The 16,040-nt window shown below is 52.1% G+C and overlaps 1 protein-coding gene across 3 annotated transcripts; it reads right to left on the bottom strand.

Annotated features, from left to right (window-relative positions):
- Positions 1-1,192: 1,192 nt before the first annotated feature.
- Positions 1,193-14,141, bottom strand: MCRIP2 (MAPK regulated corepressor interacting protein 2). 3 transcript variants are annotated; one of them, XM_073362873.1, is made up of 5 exons: positions 13,838-14,141; positions 13,413-13,491; positions 5,443-5,573; positions 3,013-3,114; positions 1,193-1,659 (listed from the first exon to the last, which is right to left on the bottom strand). In XM_073362873.1, exons 1-5 carry the CDS (start codon positions 13,890-13,892, stop codon positions 1,628-1,630), a joined length of 399 nt encoding a protein of 132 aa, XP_073218974.1. In that variant the 5' UTR covers positions 13,893-14,141; the 3' UTR covers positions 1,193-1,627. The 3 variants fall into 3 exon arrangements, with proteins under 3 accessions (XP_073218974.1, XP_073218972.1, XP_073218973.1); XM_073362871.1 differs by having other exon boundaries at positions 1,193-1,643; positions 13,838-14,131; XM_073362872.1 differs by having other exon boundaries at positions 1,193-1,643; positions 5,443-5,570; positions 13,838-14,129.
- Positions 14,142-16,040: the final 1,899 nt, after the last annotated feature.

Raw genomic sequence — 16,040 nt, 5'->3', positions numbered from 1 at the left:
GCTCCTTGAGCTGCTCACCAGCCCTTGTCCGTGACCGCAGGCGGACACGCCAGATCTACCACGCTTCGGCTTCTTGGCTTCCCATGCTGTCTCCGGTAGCTCTCCGCCTGTGTAAATGTGTGGGTTCATGGGGGTATGAATGTGGTGAATCTGAATGTGGTGTATAAATAAGCTCCTTCCCTTTTCTGTCTGACCCAACAGCGGCACTGTAATAAAACTAATACAAGTGTGACCCTAGGTTGGTTTTTTAGGGGAACAGAGGTAACAGAAGTGGTGCCTCTGCCCACGCAGTGCCGTCCTGCCTAGTCTCTGGCCTGTAGTTGGGGATCTCGCTCGGCTCCTCCTGGGCTCAGCTTCCCCAGCTGCTGCAGGCCTTGGCTTGTCTCTTTGCCTCTCAGATCCTGCCCCTCATCACACAGGTGCCAGGCCTGGCTGGTGGAGTGATTGGGGGGGTGGCTGGCAAGAGTTGCGGAGCCTAAGGCAATGGAGAAGAGTAGTCTAAACCCTCAGTTAGTGGGTGGGGGTGGTGTGAATGTGCAGGTTCAGGGTAAGGAGGGGCAATGCCTCTGTGGTGGATGGGGTGGGGGAGGTGAGAGGCATGTCATGAGAGTGCTTAGCATAGGGAAGAACGGGCCTCTGTGAGGATGGGGTCTGGGAGAGCCCAAAGTGGCATGCTGGCCTGGCTGAACCAAGTTATTTTTGTGCTTTGAATCTGCTCCCCTTCCCCCCCACCCCCCGCCCCAGGGTTCCCCATTCAAGCTGCTCCAGGGCCAGCCAGGAGCCCAAAGCCTGGAGCACAGTGAAGGGGCTGCACCAGCTCAGCAGGGAATGTGCAATGGGGCAGCCATTTCCCTGTACGGTGTGTGCCAAACGCTACCCCAGTCAGACATGGACACCTTCCACTCCTCAGCCAGGGGCACCAGCTGCAGGTAAACTCCCTGCTGCCCATGACCAGCCTAGCTGCAAAGGCAACCAAATATTCTGACCCAGCAGCCCATCCTCATCACTCAGACACTGGTTCTTTTGCATGCCTCCCCCCCAGTGGAGGAACCAGAAGAGTCACATGTGGCTCTGTCTGGTGCCACCAGCCTTGCAGAGGTGGAGTGGCAGCGGGTGGCTGTACCGGGCCTTGCTGTCTGTTGCCCCTCCTTGGTCAGCACCAAGCCTGCAAATAAAGCCCCACAAGCAGAGCAAGCTTCCATCCACTGGCAGTTTCAGCTCTTTATTGTACCAAGGTCCTGGCTACAGATAACCATTGTCTTCCCATAGGGCAGAGCTCAAGGGGCAGAAAGAGGAGAGAGATGACGGGGGTAGGGGGTCACAGTCCTCTCTCTCCCTCCACACCCACGCTGCAGTTGTGTCGCCAGGCCCTAGAGTCTGCAGGAGTTTCAAGTGTGTGAACACTGGCACTTAAGGAATCCCAGCCAGGGCAGTGGGCTGCTCTCCTCCCCTGTCCAGGCAGAGGGCTGTGGGTGGCATGGCAGAGCCGTGGTCCATTTCCGTTGGTGTCACTTGGGCTGGGATTATTTTAACAAGTGTATTTCTTACACTGTATTTTTGGTTGTTGTTTTTTTACGAGCCGTTTTCAATTTTGGCTAGAAACTGCTGTGCCCACCATTCCTCCAGGTCAATCGGCACAAAATCTGAAAGAGAAAGAGACTGGAACAGAATGTATGGAGATAGAAACACAGCTTAACGGTGCTCACATTGGCATATGGCAATTCCCCCATCTACCACTGGGGGGTGACATTGGACTGCAGGTAAAAGGCTCTCTATCCTCTTTTCTCCTGGCTTCTCACCACTGCCCCTGTTTAAGCTCAGGAGGGAATAATTCCCCTGCCCTGGAGCACCTCCCCTTCTTTCAACCACAGTATATCTGCTCTTCCTGCTGGCTGCTGCAGCTGCCTGCACCATGGCTCCCCCAGTTCTTTCTTTGGGCTGCTGGGAGTATGAAGGACGCGACAGCAACCCCCCTTCTTCGTGCGTTTGATCAAGGTCTCCTTGTTCCTGCCACGAAAGTGGCAGCTTCACTCCCTGGAGCTATGTGACTGGGCTGCCAGGTGTGGAAAACTTGGTGCCGTCAGTTTTGGAGGAGATGAGGGGGCTCCTCGTGGGAGTCTGACCCCGCCTGCTGCTCCCAGGAGAGCCCTGGGCTTCCTGGCAAAAGGCTTCCCCAGTGAGTGAGCGAGGCCAAGTCAATGGTGCTCATGAGTGATCTGGCCAAGAGCAGAGTTACACAGTGCTGGTGACTCAGAAGGGGGCACTCTTCCCCTGAGCCAGATCTGGCCCAATCTGCTGGCATGGTGCTGGTGGGGGCTCCCCTCTCCGAGGTGCCACTGATCCAGCCTGGTCGCTGGAATTGGGGATATTTTACAGAAGAACCAGAGAAGGGAGCTCCTAGTGACTTGGGCTGATTCAAGGACCCAGGGCACTTTTCTCCAGAGCAGGAGACGAGCCCCAGGCTCCTGGGTAACAACGTGCTGCCCTCCTGTGGACGTCTGCACTGCAGCTGGGAGCGAGCTGCCCAGCCAGACCCACTCAGGGTCACCACGTGGCTGTTCTGGCTGGAGCTGGCAGTCAGACTCTCTCACCAAGGGGGACTGGCTGGGCTTCAGAGCCTGAGCTCCAGCCCACATCGCAACCTCCACTCTGCTACTGTCTGCGTATTAGCTGGAGTCCTGCTGGCACCGGCCTGTCACCCCAGGCTGGGAGCACGCAACTGGAGCCTGCGAGCGGACAGTCAGCACCAGAAGGGGAGAGGGGGCAACAGGCATTTGAGGTGGGAGCAGAGAGCAGGAAGGGTTGCTGAGGAGGGGAGCAGGGATAATGGTGGACCCCCTCCCCCCAAGAAGCCCAAATGCAGTTGGTGGGTCACCCTAATAAAGAGCTGAGGATGCACTGGTCTCTAGGAAGCCAGCCTGGTCCATCAGCCAGCACCTAGCGCCTCCTCTCCTGCATGCATCTCCTGCTGAGGTATGTGCCGCCCCCTGCAGGTGGCCCCTGGGCACTTACTTGTCAACACGGGGTTGGGAGTTTTCTCCGCATACTGCACCGGGCCACGCCCGCTCTCCCCTGGCCAGCTGCCGTCCAGCTGTTGTTCAACCTGTTGCCAGGCTGGAAGGGAGAGCGAAGCTGTGAGCCACCATCACGCAAAGGAGCCTGCGCTCTGATTGGTCCAGCACAGGCACGGCCAGCTCTGCTGGAAGTTGGATCCCCCTTGTGCTTCTCCGCCCCCCTGTCCCCAGCCCCCTATGGCCTCCCCATCCCCACCTCTGCCCAGATCTACAAGATTCTGCTCCAGCACCTGGCCTGGGGCAGGCATGTTGCTGCTGAGTGACGGGGGGGGGGGCTCTCATGGGTGTGTCCCCCATGGGTGTGCCCCAGGGATAGGCTTTCTCTGCCTGCCCTGGCAAGTGCTGCTGCCTGCAGAGCCCCCAGACGCGGACCCAGGAGAGGAGACATCACTGGGCTGCTCTGGCCACCGCACTGTGGAGATGCTCCCTGGAGCTGGTGACAGCCTTACCAAGGGAATCGCATGCCCATGTGGCAGGGCAGGCAGACCTCCTCCCCCACCGCTAACAGCCCCCACCCCACACACACATTCCCTGAGTCTGAGGCCAGAAGGAACCACTGGGATCATGGGGGTTGAACGCCTGTGTAATGCAGGCCAGAGAACAGCCCCCAGTCACTCCCTAGAGCAGATCTGTCAGAAACACACCCAGTCTGGGCTGAACAACTGTCAGTGCTGGAGAACCCCCCATACCCCTTGGTAACTTCTTCCAATGGGTTTCAGAGTGGCAGCCATGTTAGTCTGTATCAGCAAAAAGAACGAGGAGGACTTGTGGCTCCTTAGAGACTAACAACTTTATGTGAGTATAAGCTTTCATGGGCTAAAACCCACTTCATTGGATGAACCGATGAAATGGGTTTTAGCCCACGAAAGCTTATGCTCACATAAATTTGTTAGTCTCTAAGGTGTCACAAGTCCTCCTCGTTCTTTCTTCCAATGGTTAATTCCCTTACTCTTACCAATTTACATCTGATTTCCAGTCTGAATTGGTCTGGCTTCAGCTTCCAGCCAGTGGATCCTGTTTGGATCTTTGCTAGACTGAAGAACCCATAATCAAGTATTTATTCCCCAAGTAGGCTGTGATCAAGTTACCCCTCAACCTTTGCTTTGTTAAACTAACTAGACTCAAGAAGCTCCATCTGTCACTATCAGGCAGGTTTTCTAATCCTTTAATCATTCCCATGGCTTTTCTCTGACCCCTCTCCAATTTATCAACATCCCTCTTCGGCTGCAGGCACCAGAACTGGACACAGTATTCCAGCAGTAGTCTCGCCAGTGCCAGGCACAAAGATAAGACCATCTCTGGTCCTACTCGAGATTCCCCTGTTTACACCTCCCAGGGTGGCATTAGCCTTTGAGCCACAGCATCATACTGGGAGCTCATGTTCAGCTGATTATCCACCAGGACCCCCAAATCCCCACTCAGAGTCTGGGCAAGCGAAGGAGAAAAGGGGATGCTGGCTGCAGCATGTCTGGATCACAAGAAACCTCCAATCAACATCCTCAAGTGCTCAGAGATGAGCGATGTCATGGAGGTGGCAGTTTGCTGGGGTAGTGAGAGAAGGACCAAGTCACACAACAGGATCCTTACCATGGGTAAGCACCAGGAACCCCTGGCACAGAGACACCCCTATGTCCCCTCTATCACGTTACAGCCCCCGGGAACCCCCAGCACTGAGACACCCCTGCCTCCCCTCTGCTCTGTTACAGCCCCAGAGAACCCCAGCACCAAGACACTCCTGCATCCCCTCTGCTATGTTTCAGGCCCTGGGAACCCCCAGCACCAGAGACACCGCTGCGTCCCCTCTGCTTTATTACAGCCCTGGGGGAATACCCAGCTCCAAGACACCCCCCTGTTACAGCCCCTGGGACCCCATGGAACCGAGACACCCCTGCCTCCCATCTGCTTTCTTACAGTCCCCAGGAGCCCCGGCACCAAGACAACCCTCTGCTCTATTACAGCCCCCGGGAACCCTCAGCACCCAGACACCCCTGCATCCCCTCTGCTGTGTTACAGCCCCCAGGAATCCCCAGCAGCAAGACACCCCTGGGACCTCCCCCAGCACCGAGACACCTCTGTGTCCCCTGTGCTACTTCACAGCCCCCGAGAATTCCCAGCACCGAAACACCCCTGCATCTCCTCTGCTCTATTCCAGCCCTCGGCACCGAGACACCCCTTTGTCCCCTCTGCTACGTTACAGCCCCCAGGAACCTCCAGCACTGAGACTCTCCTGCATCCCCTCTGGTCTATTACAACCCCCGGGGAACCTCTGGCACCGAGACACCCCTGCGTCCCCTCTGCTATGTTACAGCCCCCAGGAACCTCCGGCACTGATACACCCCTAGGAGACTAGCCAGACCCCGCCTCTTACTTTCATAGACAAAACGGACGTTCTCCTCGTGGGCCAGCGTGTAGCTCTCCTCTGTGGCTGCCGTGGGCTGTGTCGTCACCGGGGGCTTCTTGCCATTCACTCTGTTGAACACGAGTTTGGGAGTTGGGCTACTGAGGCAAAGAGACAAAATCAGAGGCTGAAAAGACAGAGCTCTCTGCGTCCAGAGCCAGTCAGCTGTAGGATAGGGGGCATGGTGTAATGAGAGGAAGTGGATCTTGTGGCCAGAGACTGGGACTGGGAGTCTGGACTCCTGGGTTCTATTCGGCATGACCTGAGACAAGTCACTTTGCTTCTTTGTCCCTAAATTTCCCCTCCCCCCTTCCTTTAGCTGTCTACTCTATGTTGATTAGCTCTCTGGTGCAGCACCTGTCCCTTTATCGGTCCAGCACCCAGTACAATGGTGCCTTGAGCTCAGGTGGCAGCTCTAGGCATTAATGAAATATAAACACAGTGAGGTGATGAGACCGTTATTAACGTTTGCAGTCTGCTTTCTTTAACTAACAGCCTGTTATTATAAATGATCAAATTCAATGCATGGGACTTCGATCATTTACTGTCGGGGCCACTCTTTCTGCCAACACACTTTCCAGATCCTCAGCGTGTGGACCAATGCTATGGCAGAGTCACTGCACTATGAGTTTTCGCTGGGAAGGAAAATGTTGCAATCGTCGTAGGAGCGGCAGAATTGGCAAAATAAATCGAGCCAGAGGCATTTCAGCCGGTGCCTCATCTTTCCTTGGCCAGGAAGTGAAATCCTATGATTGCCAGCTTCTGGCTTCACTGTGCAGCGGCTCACCCCCAACCCCCACTTGGTCTAATAGATCTAGACATTAACATGGTCACTTCCTTGTCCAAGCACCAGCATCGGGTGTGGGCACAGTGTGTGTCACTACCCATTCAAGCCAGTGGAGGGAGCCCAAGGGCAAAATATGTCAAGTCTGTGGGTGCCACTAAAACAGACTGCTCCTAACTGGTTGGGTTAGAAAAGCCCCAGTCAGCCCAGAGAGCCAGCCTGCTGGTCCCCAGTGACGTAGCTGCAGAGATGGTCACAGGCCAAACATGCTCTGGGAGAATATAGGCTTCGTACTCCGAGGCCAGGTCTGCACTAAAAAGTTAGACCCAGTCGCATCGCTCAGGGGCGTGAACAATCCTCACCCTGGACCCAGCCTCACCCCCAGTACAGACAGCACTAGGTTGATGGAAAAATTCTTCTGTCGACCTAGCTGCCACCTCTTGGGAAGGTGACGGGGGAACCCCTGCCATCAGTGTAGGTAGCGGCCACACTGAAGCACTCCACATGTTATTTCCAAAGGAGTTGAATATTTTACTATAGGCGGAGCTGGGAGCACCACCCAGAGTAAAGGTTGCCTGATGCTTCCCATTATAAGCTCCTGTTTTTAGTTGCTTAGAACTTTGCCAAACTTCAAGCTGTTTAGGCAGAAATTTCCCATACTGAGTGTCTGCCTTAGGCTGATTTTTGGGGGAAGATTTTAGCCAAAATGGCTCAGATGTTTCTAGTAACGAGGCTTGGAAAAAAATATGTTTAAAAAAAACTTGTGACCTTTTCTTTGAAAAGATTTAGCAGGGCCCCCATCTGCTTCGGAGCCATGATCCCCTGACAGGCCCAAGCAGGTAGAGGAAACTGTCTGATCTGAATGTAGAAGTGACAAGAGCCAGACCGGAGGGGCGGTGGTGTGGGCCGGGGGGAGGGAAGGAAAGGGGAGTAGATTGGGACAAAGGGTCTGGGCTGGTGGAGAGAATCTGAGGCTAGAGATGAGGGGAGGATGGAAGGGAAAGGGAAACTAGTGGGCTGGGGGGAGACTGGGATTGCATACCAATGGGGTGGGGTAGGGGGAAGGAGCGGAGGAAGCGGGGACACAGATCTTACAAGGGGCTGGAGTGCAGGGGGAGAACTGGGACTGGCAGGGCAGAGACTGGGACAAGGAAGCAGGGTTGCGGGGAGAATGCTGAGATTGGATAAGAAGCCCAGGGAGGAAGACTGGGACTGGGATCCAATGGGGATGGGGGACTAGAAGCTAGGGTGGGGGTGAGACACAGATCAGATGAGGAACCGAGAAGTGGGAAAGTGAGACTGGCTGAACAAGGAGACCGGAACTGGGGAGCCTAGGACATGCTGGGCAAGGAGACTGGGAAGAGAAGCCTGAGGAGTGGGACTTAGACAAGGAAGCAGGTTGGGGGAAATGGGCAGAAGAGTCTGTGCCCTCTAAAGCACAGTCCCCTCCAAAGCCTGGAATGGAACCCATGATTCCTGAGTCTCTCAATTCCTATGCTGTAACCCAATATCTGTTAAACCCACTGGCAGAGTGTCCCATACCTCTTTAGAGTTGGACCCACGTAGAGGATAATAACCTACTACTGCTATCAGTTACCTCATTAGCTCAGTGGCAGAGGTCTGTGCAGTATATCTAAAGTGTCCAACCCTGCTGATAAACAATGTAGGACTAAATATGATACCACTTGATGGAATTTCTGGGGGCGGTTTAGTTTGATTTTTTTAAAAACCTAGGAAATTACACACAAACATGCCATCTTACACAAGAATATACAGGTTGCTAAGTCATGCATTCAGAAGATAAGACATACCAGAACTAAGGTTGCCCATGCAACCTTAATTTGGCCCCTTCTGCATATGCACTATGGTACAGTCTTGAGTTACATGATCACATGCTATTTTTTCCCATAGGGCCTAGAAGGTGGAGGGCTCAACGAAGGAAAGAGACTGGAGTAATGTGTTTGAAACTGGAGTAGCTGCATCAATGTAGACCACACTTTACACAAATGCACTAAGTGTGCAAGAAGGGTCTAAACCAGCAGACCTACTAGAATTGACTGGGAATTTGATGGAAAATGCAGTTTCCACCAAAAAAAGACCCCTGATTTTGCAAAAATCTTCAATTTTCTGTCAGGAAAATAGAAATGAAATATTGTGTTTCAGGACGGGTCAACCCAGATTGAAACATTTCAGTTTGTTGAATAGACTCAAAGTTTTTCAGGTCAGTATAGTATTAATCTCTTGTCTGCTTGAGCTGCCATAGTATCTCATGGGAACTGTAGTTTGGGTGCCTTATGCCACCATTCTTCTCTATTGAATGGAACCTCTGACTGTACTACATCTCCCATGATGCTCTGTGGTGGGCCCTGTAACTGAACCATTGTGGGAGGGCCTTGTGAGTCACCTGACCACAATGCATCATGGGAGATGTAATCTAGCTGGGGATCCTAGCCTCATAGAAGATAGTAGATCACAAGGCATTCAAACAGACCAAACCATTTGAATTTGGGAATGTGAAAACAGAAACATTTAAATGGAACATTTTCAAGTGAAACTTTTCAGAATTTGCTGTTCTGGGGAAAATCTCCATATTTCAATTTTTCTTCCTGATTTGGGACAAAAACAAATTTTGAAATATCAGAATTTTGGATGGGGCAGAAATTCCAATTTCACCAGCTCTCATAGTTCCCCAAGTCTAGAAATTCCATCATACTCAATGGAACATTTTGAAGTGAAACTTTTCAGAATTTGCTGTTCTGGGGAAAATCTCCATATTTCAATTTTTCTTCCTGATTTGGGACAAAAACAAATTTTGAAATATCAGAATTTTGGATGGGGCAGAAATTCCAATTTCACCAGCTCTCATAGTTCCCCAAGTCTAGAAATTCCATCATACTCAAGGCCTCAGTTAGTAACCTGAAGGCCGGGACCTGCCCTGCCACCATTTGAGACCATCAGTCCTGAAAAGTGCTTGAGACCCTGTCTGACCAAGTCTCACAAAATACTGCTAGTCTATTTTTGACTCCATTGTCTGCCCCTGGGAGCCATTCCCCTGCCTTGATGAATCTGCAGTGCAATAACACAACCTAAGAGATGTCATATGATCCAGTGAGGAAGGCGCTCAGAATGCCAAAGGAAAATTATATTCTGTATAACATTCAACACAGTGTGAATGTTACAGCCAGGATGGTAAATAAGTGACTTGCAATTTTAAAGACGGTAAATGTTTAACGACCATATTGTTTAATGTGTGAAAGACAACTGACAAAGGGGGAAAAATGGAGCTTGTGTGTCTTTTCTTGTTTGGTTCTTGAGGATGGAGAAAAATGGCCAGAAAGATGTTTTGGGATTTTTAGGGATCCCCCAACCTCCAATCTGCATGATTTTCACATTAGACACCAAAGTGTTGTCTGCCCTGGGAAATTCTATGGATGACTAGAGATCTACTAAGATTCTGACACTGAAAATAGAAAAGAAATGAAAACTGATTAATAGAGAGGGAAAGACTATATAAACCTCTGTTTCTTGTTTTAACTCCTATTCAGTATCTCTAGCCCTTTCAGTTAAGAGCAGAGAAAGTTCTAAACCATAGCACTGTGTCATCCAAGGAGTCCTCCAGCAAAAGCAGGAAGACTGACATTCCTGATGTTTCTGAACAACAACAAATATCAAACCCTTCCAGACCTCCACTGTATACCACAAAGAAGGGGCACAGACATAGGTCATCTTGACGGGAGATTCTTGTGGCTATAAGTTAAACTGAAGTCTGGTCAAAATGAGAAACAGCCTTTCATGGTTAATGAAGGCTGTGGTTTGTTTAATAGGATCTAAGGGAAATAATATATTAACTGGTGAAATCAGTGGGTTTGACATCAGCAGTAACTTGCCCAATCATCATATGGCTCTTTTGCATACTGCATTTCCATTGGTTGCAATGCTTTTAAAGTAACTACATTATATAGTCTTCTGAGGCATCATAGCAGTGCAATGTCTAAAGTGTTCCAAAGATGAATTTTTTCTATGAAATATATTATAATGTTTCCCCTAGAGTATAATCCCCTAAACATAATTATATCTATTACCCATTTGGTGGAAGAACAGAAACAAGCAGACCAGTCACTCCCAACCTGTGGTCTGCAGAGCACTTACTGGTGGCTTGTGGAGAGTTGGTTGGTCCCATGGTGCTATCTTCTCCCTGTCTCCAGCTGCTACGCTGCACTAAGAGAAAAACCACTTTCCCTCATGTTAACTTTTTATGCAGGCAATTACCATGGTGGTGTTATGTGATCCTGAATGGGAGGGCAGAGGGAACTGGGTGAATGGTACGGGAAGTACTCACGAGACAATCTCTCTAATAAGGTATGGCCCAATCTATGAAAAGTTTTGAGAGCTTCCCAAAGTAGACAATGCTATCTGCCAGGGCCCCACTATATACATCCCATCATGAAAATGAAGATTCTCCCCACACCAGAGAATTAAGCAGAGGAACTGATGATATCATCGATAGACTAATCCACTCCTTACTGTTTGGAGGTGTGTATCCCTCCCCGCCCACCTCAGCCTGATCTGAATGGATCTGCAGTTTCCTTGGCCTTTAACTGAAACTTCTCCCCCCGCTCTTAGTTCTGTTTCATCTGCAGCTACAGAATAAAAATCAGATCTGATGGCTATGTCGTCACCAGAAATCTGTGTTTAATCATTCCAACAAGGGGCTATTTCTGAAGAACTTTTACAGTACATGCTACGGTTGGTTAAGAGTGAATATAGTTCTGCTGTTTGTAAATGGAAATACTGTCTGATTTCATTTGTTCATTGTTTGACAAATAGCATGTGATCATGTAATTAAAAACCAGTACAGTAATGGTCACTCCCGATAGGGCAGAGTTAAGGCTGTGTGTACAATAGCAACGTTGCAATATCCTGACTTTCAAATGCTTAGCTGTGCATCCCTAAGGTTTCCTTATTGCATTTTTACTGTGTCGAATTTTGAGTGATCTGATAAGGGAGTCCATGCTGGAGAGATATTGGGAAGAAAAGGGGCAGGTGGACAGGTCTGACGAGTGAGAAGGAGGCCACACAGCAAACAGGTGCTGGAAAGATCTTCTAGGTGCAATAAGATTAGAGTAAAATAAGTTTATTTTCATCCCAATTCTATGCACCATTCACAACTGATAATTTTCCAGATGGAAGGGTTCACTGCATTCATGTACCCCAGACTGTACATGTGGGTGATCCAGCAGGGGGCACCAAAGCATCCATGGGGCTCAACGTGGGGGCCAACGTCCAGCCAGGTGGATCAGACAGCACAGCTGAGGACCAAGCATAGAGCTAAGGTGGAATACCACTCTGCCCTTGGTTATTTTTCCCTGGAGTGGACAACAGAGAGGCTTGGACATGGGCAGTGACTGTGACTTGAGCCAGTGGATTGCAGTGGCTAACTGCCTCTGGCCCCTGCACCACCTCCAGCCTGGATTTCTGGCTATGTCATCATAGTGCCACATGCTGCTCGGACCTTTCCGTCCCCTCATGTGGGCTGGGAAACTAGGTAATATTTCTTATTGCAGGCAGGAGGCTGGGTGGGCCATCCCAATGCACCTTCATTGCCCTTGCCTAGGCCACTGAATGCCTGAGGGCTGGACCCATTCTTATCTTCAGACCCACAAAGAGAGTTTAATTCCTTATCTTCAGGCTACACTATTTGGAAAGAGCTGGTTGGGGTGGGGGTCAGAGACTGGGGAGGGGGTCTCTGCTTCTCCACCATGGGAGGATCCTCTATGAGCCAGGCTGTAAAGGGCTTGAACCCCATCTGCTTGAATCTGTAGTTCCCATGGCCTTTAAGTGAAAACTCTCCTCACTGAGTTGTTTCAAGCAGAAGGGAGCTGGGGGTATGGATGAAGGAACAGAAAGGCTGCATGGGGGGGGGGGGACACCTATTAGTTGCACCTGATCCTGTAATGGCTCATCTGAATCAGGCCATGAACTTCCAAAATGACCTCTGTATTTGGCAGTCCCCCACACCTGCCATGCTCAAGCACAGAAGTTTCTGAAGAGGCTCCCCTGCCTGGTACTGAGCCCCTGGGTGACGTCCTGGCCCCAATTAAGTCAATGGGAGTTATGCCCAGTGCTTAAAGTGGGGGTGGCGTTTGCAAGGTCACAGACGGAAGTTTTAAAAAAATTCTCCAGGGTCCCTGAGGTGTGCACTTTAAGGGTTGTCTTGCCAGAACCACTGCTCCCAGAGTATGACAGACACCACACACACATTCTCCCCCCGCCCCCGCATATCCTATTAGGTCCCAAATCTTGTGGCCCCACTATCCCTACATGGGTGTTGGAGCCCCGGGGGGCTGGCAATTCCAATGGGCTAGTATGGCTCCTTCCCTTGGATGGGGGGCAGCAGGAGGAAGATAGGCACTTAATTTAACAGAGGCCCTGGGAGCAACTAGTTCAGCTTCAGGGCATCCCCATGCCTGTACTTTGGTACACCCGGCTCCTGCCCCTCCCCCGGTGGGGAGCGTGTGTGCCTGTTCACTGGGGCAAAGGCTAACTCTGGGCAGCAGCAAGAGGGGGAACTGCCAGTGCTTCTGATCTGGCTGGCACCCCTTGGGCTACCAGCTCCACACCTCCACCCCCCACGCTGTCCCCCTGCCCCGCCCCCTAGCTCTCTGCCCTCGCCCCCCACGCTCCGTGCCCCCTGCCCCGCCCCCAGCTTGCTGCCTCTCCCCCCACGCTCCCTGCCCCGCCCCCCAGCTCTCTGCACTCGCCCCCCACGCTCCGTGCCCCCTGCCCCGCCCCCAGTTCTCTGCACCACTCGCCCCCAGTCCCCAACTCCAGCCCCCCCGGGCAGCGGGCCCTGCCCTAGGCTGGATCCCTCTCCCCGGCCCTTCGCAGGCCTTTGCCGGCCTGGGGAAACAGCGATCGGGGCCGGTTCCCGAGTCCGCTGCTCGCCTCCACCCCCTGATCCTTCCCCGCCAGCCCCTCCTCCTGCTCCGGAGCCATGTGGCAAGGACAAGCCGGGTAACCTCTGCACAAGGTCACCCCTCCCCCGGGCTGCCGCGCCCCGCACCTGGGCACCCCCCGCGGGAGGCTGGAGCCGGGCTGCCGGCGAGCTGGGACCCGGGAGCGGCACGTGCCAGATGCAGCCCGGCCCGGAGCTCACCTTGACAGAGGCCAGGCGCTGTGCGGCGGCTGCCGGCCTTTCAGATCCGCCGCCTTGCTCTCCACCTGCTGCGTGGGACCTGCGGCGAGACAGCGGGGTCAGGGCGGGCACAAGCCCCGCGAGCCCCCAGCCGCGCCTGGGCACGACCCACAGTCCCCCGGCGGCACATCTCCCCGCCCCGGCCCCCTGCCCTCCCAGGGCAGGCAGGCGACGGGGCACGGGCGACTCTCTGCCACAGGCAACGTGGTGCTTGAGGAGGGCACGCAGCCGAGCGGGGCGGGGGGAGAGCTCAGAGGAGCAGCACCGGGGGAGGGGGAAGCAGAGTCCTCCTGGCCCCGCAGGGCAAGAACAGGGGCGCCGCCCCCCCCACCCCCCAGCCTGCTTCCACCGAAGAGCAGCAGCTGCCCATTTGGCTGCCCCCTTACCTGTCCTTCTCTGGGTGGCTAGCTTGCTAGGTCCCCTGGTAATCGTGTACATCATGTGCCCCGCAGCTCCAGCGGATCGTGTGGCAGGGCTGGAGGGAGCGCGGCACCCAGCTTTGCTGTTGCGCTGGGGAAATGCTTGCCCGGCTCCCGGAGCGGGCCGCTAGCAGAAGACGGGTCTTGCCAGAGCTTCCAAAGCCAGAGCTGCCTGTTGCAAAACTCTTCCAAGATGCCTTTGACTTTAACTTCGCTGCGCAGAGCTGGGGGTAGACAGCGATTCCCCTTTAACAGGCAGAGGGAGGCCGTGAGAGACAGCAGCGTGTATGCAACACGCCCCCCAAGCCTCTTAAAGGGGCAGGCGGCGCCTCTGCTTCATTGTCCAACTACAAAACACCTAAGGCGCCCTGGATTCTGCTCACTGAACAAGGGGAATACACAGTGGAGGAAGAAATCGGGCCGGGGCTCCTCCCTGTTCTCTCTGCGTTTGCTGGGTGAATCAAATCTTTGGTGTTGTTTAACGGTATTTTGTTTTCTGTTTTGTAGCTAAGCCTCTTTGGCGTCTGCTGAACAGTTGTTGCCAGCCAAGCAGTGCCTGATATTAATATACAGCCATTAAAAATAGTCCAGGCAAATAATCTTAAAAGCCACCACCAAAGGCAGGACGTTGGGGATTTCCCAGCCCCATGTCTGAAAGGTAGCCGCAGCGCAGACAAATCTGTGCGTCTTGATCTTTATTTACTGCACTCTGCCCTCCAGCATGGCTCAGGGAGCATGGACATAAACTAATAAAAACACCTGGAGGTACATATAAACCTATCCCTTTTCAGAGATGGAAACAGAGCCATTGTGTTGCAAAATGCACACTGTGATGAGGTTGTTTCTGCAGATTGTCATCTGACACAGCACGATTGTGATGATGTGTTGCAAGCTGCAAAGGCTATTTTGGGGCTAGGATGAGCCTTGTGCCTACCCCTACCCCAAAACCAGCAGCCGCTTTTGAAATGGGATGTGCATGAGCTGCCCGCGAGGCCTGGCCAGTCCAACTCCCACTGACATCAGTGGGAGATTGATTGAACCCTGGGTGTGGAGGACACAGGGTTTCCACAACAACAATCCAGATGACCCCCAGAGCAAGGATTAAAATCAGGACAGATGCCAACCCAAGTCTTTCCCTGGTTCTGCCTAGGGTATTGCACCACTCTTGGGATTGCACCCAGTGTAACAGAGAGCCAAATTTAGCCCACCAAAGTCACCCAGCCTTCTGAAAACCCCAGGTGCCTTATCTCTCCATGGGGTAATGGGAAGACACAAGTGCAGCAGCAGTAACTTACTTTGGAGGGTGTGAATCAGACCCATTGTGATGACCTAAAGCCTCTCTAATTTCCTTGCAGTTCTATGGGCATCCTAACCCCTGTATCTAATAGAGCAGTAAGTTCGGTCCCATGCTAAACTAACAACATGTTAGCAAAGTAGCCACTGAGCTTTCAAAGGGTTAAACTGCAGCCAAAAGCTGGTTCCTAGTGGCTTACTAAGTCTCTCCTGGAATGGAGAAAGGGCAGAGCTGGGTGAGACTTAGGTGCTCAGCGGTGAAGGTTACATATAGGACACCTCACCCCAGTGTCTATAGGGGTAATATGGAATGGGAAAATTTCTCTATTGTATTAGCCAGATTGTTTGTGAGACTGTCAGAATATAAATAGGGGAAATGCCATTTTCATAAGTCATGAACTGGGGGGGCAATGTGGCCTAGTCAGGAATCTGGACACAGGACACCTGGTTCCTAATCCTACACTACAACTGTGGGCAAGTAATTTCAGCCCACGGTGCCTCAGTTTCTCCATTGCATCAGGAGTGTAAGAATTCCCAGCTCCCAGGGGCATTTGGAAGCTTAATTTGGTCATGTTTGCTGAGTGCTTGGAGATCAGAAGGGCAAAGTATCATTATTAGTAATGATAATGGGTGGCTTGCTTTCCCAAAGCAACATTAACAAAAAAAAATCCAGTCCTCAGTGGTTTTATTTACATATTTGTTCATTCCTTTTATGCAGTTTTTCTGCATTGACCTAACATTTCAGCTCTCAGTAATAAATACTTTGACTCTCAGTTGGTGTAAATCGGTATAGGCCCATTGAAGTCAATGGAGTTAAGCCGAATTACACAAGTAGATGATCTGACCCTTTATATTTGTACAGAGCTTTTCATCCATA

This window comes from Lepidochelys kempii, chromosome 10, assembly GCF_965140265.1.
Source record: "Lepidochelys kempii isolate rLepKem1 chromosome 10, rLepKem1.hap2, whole genome shotgun sequence".
In the NCBI taxonomy this organism is placed as follows: Eukaryota; Metazoa; Chordata; order Testudines; family Cheloniidae; genus Lepidochelys; species Lepidochelys kempii.
This window is presented reverse-complemented; position numbering and strand designations above follow the sequence as displayed.